We start from the raw sequence: 9,508 nt of genomic DNA, 5'->3' as shown, positions 1-9,508 counted from the left end.
GCAACCGTAGTAAGGCTTGATTCTAATGTAAAACAATATTTACAGGTTAAAATTTTAAAATCAACAATTTAATCAAAAGAAACGTTAACAAACAAACCTTTTTGAACCACATTCAAAAACTTTTGTTGTCGGCGTAAACAAACCTTTGAAGGGGGAGTTCCGCTATGGTCCCGCAGGGGGCGCCGCTGCGCCACCTCTTCTCATTCATTAACGCCCGGGGAGGCGAATGGCGGAGTGGGGCCGTGGAGGCTGCATCGGCTGAGCTGTTTGTGTTCCAGCACAGCGGCCACTCCGCGCCCGAGGTTGGCGTCTTGTCGGGAGGCCACTGGGTTTAGGAACTGGCCGAAGCTGAAGTCTCACAGGCCGTTGTTGTTATTTATGTGTTTATTTATTTGTTTTTTTCCTCCGAACGACTCGAGGCGAGCCACGAAAACAAGTCGGACATGAACGGGGTAAGTTTGCTTTTTCAGCGCATCACTAAACGGAGGCGTATCAAAGCGAGCTGAAGGGGGTAAGACACACACAATTCACGGTGGGAGTCGGGTTAATGTTTTATTAAACACATATGGGTTAAATAATGACAAATATCAGCAATTCTCCTGTTTTAGTTTGGACTGAACCGTTTCTACCGAAGCTAGCTTTTTTTGTTTTGAGTGCTAACGCTAGCAATGACCGCTACATGTGTCTCCGAGCGGACTAAACTGCTGCGTTTGGCCCTAACCAGAGTCCAGAACCGGGTATTTCGGTTCTTTAGGGCGGGCGTGTAGTTTTACTGCGTCCGCGAGGCTCTCTTCACGCTGTGTTTGACATGAGGGGCGCGTGAAGGCCTGACTGACTGCGCTCGCGCTCGGGATTAAAGGGACTGATGACCGGAGCGGACAAGTGGGCGTGGCCCCGTCGCCCAGACTCCACCTTATAGTAAATAACCAATAACAATAATAATGCAGATATCTTTAACAATTTTATAATGAATGTGTTATTATTACTTTTCATACATTTCAGTCATTTATTCCTTATTTCACTGCCAGGTTCAAACTTTTCATAACCGGATTCAACTGAAAATCAGTGCATCAAAATGTATAGTAACGAGATCTTTAAAAACTATTAAACCATGAAAATACATATAATTATTTTGAAAAACATGAATACCGAGCTATAGATCAATCAAAATTGACAAGCGGGTTTAGAATTGCCTTCTTTTTAAATCATATTTTTTAGATGTTGCTGCCAAAAGTAGGAGTACACCGACTCAGGAATCAGCCAGAAAATACTTTTATTTTGAAATTTCAACTATTTAATCCACATTTTAGATCCCAGATGATAAAGTTTGCGTCAACCAACTGATTGAAATGTGTTTTAATATTATTTACGCGCACAAAGCTGAAACGGCTGCAATTAAAAGCAATAAATTGCCGCGTTTCACGACCAGAAAAGGCTGAATCGGCACGCTGTGACGGATCAATTCGGTCATTTGAGCTTCTCTGGCTCCACTCTGCAGATATTCTGTTCCAGATTAGATTTTTTTGTTAAATCCCAAATTAATGAAGATTATCTGGTTAAAATAAAATAAGATTCCTTCATCACCATCAGTGGTTACAATAATATAGAAAGGTAAAAGTGAATATATAAGGTGCTCCGGATTATAAAATGCAGTGCTGTTTTTCAATGATTTTAAGGATTTAGGCACCTTAAAGTGTGGAAAATAGTCCACCCTTTCCTGTAGGTGACGTCCAGTTCTCATAAAGTCGCTGCTCCTTCAATGGTTTCCACCCAAGAGGGTTTTTCTTAAACAGTTCCTCCATAAAGGATCTGATTTTCTTTTATTTTGATGGGAAAAACAACAACAACTTCCTCTCTGCTTCCACAGGAAGTCGTCTGCACCACCACCTCCTTCCTAAGATGCTCCAAGTCGGCGTCAGCGGTTCAGAACGACAAACCTGCTGGCATCCGGCTGACGCAGGAGGGCCGGCGCTCCCCCATCTGCTCCCAGCAGAGCGACGCCCCCAGGCCGGCTGAGGGTAGGGGTCGCCGCTTTAGCCTCACGCCATTTCTCTGAAACCTCCTGAAAAGACAATGTGGTGCGATTTGAACCACAAATATGACGCCACCCATTTGCAGGAGTCAAAAATCAATAAATACGAACATTTTATGAAGATTATTGATGAATCCTCTCTGTTCTGATGATGGATGATTTATGATAAATGCATTGAAGTAGATCTTTTTTAAAATAAAAACCAAATAGTTAGGGAATTTGGAAACAACCTGACATGTTTGACCCCCCTCCTCATAGGCAGAACAGCGGACGCCAACGGCGCCACGCCACAACACTCGAAGGCGGAGCTTCCCGACACCCACAGCAGCTACAGCCAGTGCTCCCCATGCTGGCAAGATGAGCAGCCGCCTCCCCCGCAGCTCCACCGCACTCAGGCGTCCCTCTGGCCTCCCCCCGAGGCCCCCCGACTCCTCTCCAAAAGCTTGTCTCCGGCTCCGCTCCACAGCAACAACGGCGAGGCGCTCCGAGCCCAGCACAGGAGAGGGGGCGTCGGCAAGGCGAGGAAATGCTCGCGGCGAACGTAGGCGCCTCCGACTCCTTCTTTTATTCATCTTTTATTGATCTTTTATTGGTCCTAAAGTGAATTTGACTTTTTTTTTCTTCTTTAGTTTGTTCATGTAGAGTAGCAGCACTTAACAGTGGCCAAAAAATAGAAAAATTATTAAAGAAAAAATGACATTTTTTGGATTAGATTTAAGAAAAATGTATGTTTTATTTATTTATTTCATTGTATTTATTATTCTTTTTTTTTAGCCATTGCTAATTGCCAATACTCAAAATGAACAAGAAGTCATATTTACATAAAAAGCCTAGAAGTAAATTGCTCTTGGGTTAAAACAAAAGTGGCGTCTTACAAATTTTCAGAAAAACTAAAAAAAATGACAAAGTTATAAAAACGTTAATCAATATATTTGTAATTTATAAATATTCTAAAATAAAAAATCTAATTGTGATTCGCTCTAAAAAAACAGATAATCGTATTCTTGTATAATTTTTTGTCAAGTTACCTTTAATTCAAAGCAAACCCGTCGGTAGAATGACTTCTGCGCAGAAAATAAATCTTCACTTTGGTTGAATTTTTCCAGATTTGATCATTGACTTGTGAAAATCATGATGAGTTGAGCGCTTCAGGTCAGAACTGATCCCTTTTCTTTATCCCATCCCCACTGACGGATCACTTTTCCTCCCGTTTGTGCTGCTTTTGCTTCATCCTCATTAGTGAGGCTGAAATGTTTGGTCTCTAAGCAGCTGAAAGCAGGATTCTGCCGGTTCTGATGGAGATTTCTGCCCGAACCTCAAATCAAACGTTGATCCCGTCACTTTCAGGAGTTCTTCCTTTTGTTCTGAATTGATTGTTTGCTAAATGTTTTCACTCTGAATGGATGCTGAGATTGTGGAGGTTTTTGTTTCTGCTTAACCCTTTGATCAAAGCTAAAGCTAATTTAATCATGGGTAATTAAAAAGCTCCGCCTTTTCTCTGTGGCCCCACCCACCTACTTCCTGGTTCCAGCATTTTTTTTAAATGTTAGGTTTGTTTTTAAGAGGAAGAAGGTGAAATAATGCCCGTCATACTTTGCATTGATGTAAAAGATTGTTGCCGGCGCCATTTTGATGTTTTTTTTCTTCTGTTTTTAACAGCAGGATGGAAGGAAAAAACTCCCAAAACCGAAAGGTGACCGACTATTATCCAATCAGACGGAGCTCGAGGAAAAGCAAAACGGAGCTAAAGGTGAGACGTTTGGCCTTTAGGAGGCCTTCAACTACAGGTTGTATTTTATTTTTGTCGTTTACTTGTAAATCCCCATTTTTAAAGATAAATATTTCTGTTTTTAAAATCATTAAAAACTATATTCTTTAAAACCAACAAAAAGTAACAGTAAACGAAGAGAGAAAACCAGTTTGACTGAGCTTTTAACAGACAAGTTTGTTTTTAGTTGGTCTTGTTTAATTTTACTTAAATTAAGAAAAAATGTGGATTATTTTCACGTATAAATATATACATTTTCAACTAATTAACTACAATTATTTTTTTTTCTTTTTGTAATTTTGGAGCCAAAGTAATTTAATTATTAGTTGCATCACTGGGCATCAAAGGGTTAATATTTAAGGTAAAGGACAAAAGGTTTATACGTTTTTTTTATTTATTTATATTTTGTTTAACTTTAAAGTAAAGTCAATCTTTAGCTAAAGTCTTTTTTAGGAATTTTTTTTTCCAGAAAATATGTTTTAATAACAATTGTTGTTTTTTGCAGTATGTTTCTCATTTAATTCAACTCTACAAGGCTACAAAACCAAATTGTGTTTTAATTTCTAAATGTCTGTTAAAAAAGTTAACCATAAACTTTGAAAAATGTTATGGAAAGTAAAACAAACCTTATTTTCCATTTGTATAAAATCTTACCACGGAGATGAATATTTTTAAAAATTGTTAGTTGTGTTTTAAGCCACCTAGTGGTAACATGGTGAAATGCAGCTGTTTTGTTTTTAAATGAGCTTCATTCTGGAAGTAGATGTCCAAATGTGTTTAAATGAAGGAATTTGTGAGATGACAACTGGCTTTTCTCTGCAGTGTGAACGGAAGAAGCTCATTGATGAACTCATCATTAAAGGAATTGAGGAAGGAATGGAGGTAAAGATTCAGAGATTATTCTATGATCAAATGTGTTTTTTTTTTAAATAGAAACTCTCATATTAACAACGATTTTTTACACTTTCTACTGATGCAAATAGAAAAGACTACTTTTAGTCTTACTTTTATTACGTGCCTCTCACCTTCTGCCTCTCTGCCACCCTGGTCAGAGCTACATGACTAATTCATGAAAAAAAACGTTTTTTCAAAATGGCAGCTTTTCTTTTGATTTTATCTCCATAGTAACCATTTAAATTTGTGTTCGTCTGGGGGTGCAGAATCTATCAATGTAATTTTTAGAAGAATTGGCTAACGTACATTTTTGAATTTCCCTAGCAATGGAGGTTTTTTGTTAATCACGCCCACATTCCTAATATATGTATATATTATGTTCTGTTGTTTCGTCCGGCTTTAGCAACGGATTCATGTATTAAATTTCCACAATATCTTGGTAAAAAAAAGTGTGTGAGCAAAAGGGGAACCCCACTTCTGCAAGCTCGCCAGGCCAACGGCGTTTGAATTCTACAGACTTTAAAACCACGATTTTTTTTTGTCCAAGTCGCTTCCCAATAATGCAAAAAAATCAACATCTCTAGGAGGAGTTCAAATCGGTAAAAGTTATGAAAGAGGATTTTTGTAGAAAATTCAAGATGGCATCTCTGAGGTCAAAGGTCAACTTTGACCTCTTTGACTACAGATTCTAGCTGGTGGCATGTGTGAGTTTTCATTGCCCGTATTGTAAGAAAATGTAAAAAAAATCATGAAATCTCACATATTGCTTCAAAATAACAAGCCGTAGGTCCTGTGGCCATCCCATAATAATGTCAAAACTCCCATTGGATATCCCAAACATCTGTATTTTGGTTTTGTTAGTGTTTTTTTGGAGCCCCATAAGAGATTTTTGGTTAGTCCTTTTTTTCTTTTTTGTAACTTTTTCATCATTTCACCACTATTGACCACATCTAACCACGTCCTTCACATTAAAAGCCCTGCTAAAGACAGAAGGGGAAGTTCTATTTTGAAAGCCTTTAAAATGACAGTAGTCCAGTTAGGTTACAGCGTTTCAGATCCTGTGACATCACACGGAGTCCAGCGACTCAGGTGAGTGTTTCTGTGCAGGTGCAGTACATGGAAGGAAAGGGGAGGGCCGTGTTCGCCACGCAGTGCTTCCAGAAAGGCGACTACGTGGTGGAGTACCACGGTGACCTGCTGCATATCACCGATGCAAAGAAGAGGGAGGCCGAATACGCCGAAAACCCCGCCACCGGCTGCTACATGTACTACTTCCAGTACCTCTGCAAAACATACTGGTACGGCAAAGGTTCCCGCTGAAAAACCTTCACAGGTCTGAACCGCGGCGGTAGGAGGAGCCTCTTTAAATGATGTTTGGCCTCAGAGAGCATACCGTCCCACTCCGCTCATCCTCTGACCTGTTTCCAAAGCGCTCCCACTGGTCTTTTCAATACGACGATGATGCCGTTTTTAGCCAAAATCCAAACATCTGTGTCGTTTTTTGAGACATCGTTTCTGCAGAGCGGCAAGAGTTCATCGGAAATTCACCCGAAGTTGTGGGTGTTGGCACAGAGCAACCCCACCCCCCATAACCATAACCTCGAGCTCTCAGTTTACACGCTCTCCCGCTAAGCTTACAGCCCCTCACACCCCCAGCATAACATTAGCGATACCGGAGCTATCCAGCCGTACCGTTTTGAACCAGACGATGCGTTGGAATGGAGCTTGAGGCCCCGCCCAGCATATTTTCTACGTCACAAATATGGTTGCTTTGAGACAGCGTTTTTTCATCTGCTGCTGATTCCCAGTGATTTGAATAAAGAAATACTCAGAAATGCAATTTTGCGCTGAGGTTTCTTAAGATGCGTCCTCCATCATCAGAAAAATCCCACAAGAACATATTAGAAACACTATTTTTCATCCAAGTGGGTCTTTAAAGAACTTGAAAACAGAATTCTGAGCAGATTTGTACTTTTATGCTTTTATTGTCCTGAATGAAAACAAACTGTATTTCAATGTGTTTCCTTGCAGCGTGGACGCCACCAGAGAGACGGGCCGGATGGGTCGCCTGATCAACCACAGCAAAAACGGGAACTGCCAAACCAAACTCCACGACATCAACGGCACCCCGCACCTCATTCTCGTGGCCTCGCGGGACATCGACAAGGGGGAGGAGCTGCTGTACGATTACGGCGACCGCAGCAAAGCGTCCATCGCCGCCCACCCGTGGCTCAAATACTGACGCCCAGGGAAGAGTCCGCTCACACCTGTGTTTCTTACTAGCTAGTGTACAAAAAAAATGCCTTAGAAACTGAACGTGTTCCTTTTTTTCGGACCCTCGGCGGGTCGATTTCATGAGGTACCGGTCACATTTCGAACGCTGCGCGTCTGCGCCGTTGAGAGACTTTTATTTATACGTTTCTGGGACGTTGTTGTTTGTTTTGCAGCTGCTTTATTTTGTACATTTTGTACCGCTACAGAACAACGCCTCCACAGCATACAGGTGGGGGTTGGAGCTCCGCATTTTTATATAGATTTTTTTAAACGAGCGGTTAGATACGTAGCAATACTTTAATCTTCGGCCCCAGAGCTCTTTCTGACTCTGCAAGAACGGCGAGATGCAAATGGCAAAGGCTTTTTAGGGAAATCTGCCACAAAGTTCAGTTTTTGAAGGTCACCACAACTACAAAAAAAAAAAAATCAAATGTTTTCTCACTGGATGAATTGTTGACGTGCAGAAAACTTGTGTTGAAGATGCAAAAAGAAATGAATTGTCTGAATATATATTTTTTGTTTTAGGATATATTTTTTAATAAAGCATACATTTGAATTCTCCAATAGATTTTGCTGAACTTTGCAGAATTTCCAGCTTTTTTTACTCAAAAACTGTGTTTTCAGTTTCCACATCTCCATGATCTCAGCAGAGCTTAAAGCTATTCTTTCAAAGATAAGCTGTGTTTAATGCTCTGAATATGTTATTTCTGATGTTTATTTTTAACCAAAATCTTTATTTATTTTTGGGTTAAATTTATGTCCGAAACCAGATTATGCGAGATGTTCTGCCGACCAAACCATTTAACCATTTAACTAATATGGTTAAGCCTTTGTTGAGATAGAACAGGTAGTGAGCGAAAACTCCAATAAAATAAATTTTAAACTTCAAATCCCCCAAATACAATTGGACTGTAAAGAACAAATTAATTTATTTCTCCTGTATGTGTTTTTACAACAAACATTTCAGTTTTTTTGTTATCCAGTTTTATGAATAATAATCAGTCAGAAGTCTTTACATGGTTGAAATTCTGCATGTTAAAAATATGTATAAATACCTGTTTAACAACATGTTGCATTTGGCCCCAATGCGTTACATTTATTTGAAGTGCTAAGTCTAAAAAGCAGCGTGTGATAACTTAACTACCGTAACAGGTTTATCTTATCTGAAATACTAATAGAAATGCCTGTTTAACTCCGCTGTAAACAAAATGCCAAAGAAAACACAAATCAATGCTGATCTTACAAAAATGTATTTGCATTTAGAGGCAAATAAAAACTATAAAACCAGGGAAACTTTGTAGAATATTTATAGGAATTTGTTTGTCACCAGGTCAAACAAAAAAATAAATCAGCAATTTTATTCAGCAATTTAAAAAAATAACTACATTGACGGGAAATAAGTTTACTTGAGGCTACAAACAGAACAGTTTTGGGAAATGTCTATTTCTACTTCCTTTTTGTATGAAAACAAAAGTTATACTGATGATAAATATTGATGATACCGATTTAAAGTAATTTTAAATATAAAAAGAAGGGTTAAAATGTATTAACTCAGATCAGCTAATTTTCGTTAGCTAAGCTAACAAATGTTAGCTCAGCTAAGAGAGATTAGCTTAGCTATCTTCCTTATCAGTGTAATTTATTATAAGATTTATAATTGACCTCTTTCTGAATAAAACAAATATAATAAGGTATTCGTCACAACTTCATGACAGTTTTAATAACTAAAAGTTGTTGCCTGTATGTATTTGAAGGTTTGGTCGGTACATGGCTAACCCCGTGCCTCTATTCTGCACGTCAAGCTAAACCCTTTTAGCTGTAACTCATTTTAACCATTAAAAGGCAGAATCGACATTTCCATACAATCATTTGGATCAAAAGAATAAAAAAAATTACATTAGAAATATAAAATATTTTATTTGAGCTGTCTTTTTTTTGGATTTTTTTTTTTTTTGCAGCTTTGATAGAAAATTTCAACAGGAAAATCATCTTCTTTCAAACGCCCACTTCAATGTATGCAAGGAAATAAGTTGCCCTCTCTTGGTAGCATTGTTACTCGCCTAAAATGTCTTAACCTGAACTTTAGTGAACTGTTACATTTGGTTTGTTGTTATTTTTTAAGTGAAACTAATGCAATAAACATCAGAGGATGAAATTGGCCTGTTGGTCATTTTAAGAAATTATCAATAGTGACTGTAAAAGCATCACGAACATTTTAATACTTGGTTTCAAGCATTGAAAAATAAAAATGGATTATGCAAACAACAAAGCTGAGAACCTGGTTTGTTTTTACTTTTGCAGTAGTATTATTCAGTAACGGTACAGTTTGCATTAAAGGATTACGCACTGCCACTTTTGTATTTTTGTGTCTTCAATTAAACATTTAACCCTCTGCTATTTTCTTTATTCTCATAAAACAAAGAGTGAAGTGCAAACGCGTAGAGGTTACTCTACTTTGTGGGGGATATTTAAGACTAAAAAGATACTGGATGGGCAGAGCCTTGTGCTTAAAAGGATAAAGGATTAGCATTTTTTTTTTA

General features: G+C 38.5%; 1 protein-coding gene across 2 annotated transcripts; it reads left to right on the top strand.

Moving 5' to 3' along the window:
* Positions 1-164: 164 nt before the first annotated feature.
* On the top strand, positions 165-9,237 carry kmt5a (lysine methyltransferase 5A). Of its 2 annotated transcripts, none has more exons than XM_020707454.2 (7): positions 165-452; positions 1,868-2,018; positions 2,291-2,573; positions 3,695-3,782; positions 4,623-4,682; positions 5,802-5,992; positions 6,726-9,237. In XM_020707454.2, the coding sequence occupies exons 1-7, from the start codon at positions 444-446 to the stop codon at positions 6,934-6,936; spliced, it is 993 nt and encodes a 330-aa protein (XP_020563113.1). In that variant the 5' UTR covers positions 165-443; the 3' UTR covers positions 6,937-9,237. The 2 variants fall into 2 exon arrangements, with proteins under 2 accessions (XP_020563113.1, XP_004074531.1); XM_004074483.4 differs by having other exon boundaries at positions 166-452; positions 3,692-3,782.
* Positions 9,238-9,508: the final 271 nt, after the last annotated feature.

Source organism: Oryzias latipes, chromosome 12 (assembly GCF_002234675.1).
Source record: "Oryzias latipes chromosome 12, ASM223467v1".
In the NCBI taxonomy this organism is placed as follows: domain Eukaryota; kingdom Metazoa; phylum Chordata; class Actinopteri; order Beloniformes; family Adrianichthyidae; genus Oryzias; species Oryzias latipes.
Note: the sequence above shows the minus strand (reverse complement) of the source record. Positions and strands in the feature narration are given on the sequence as shown.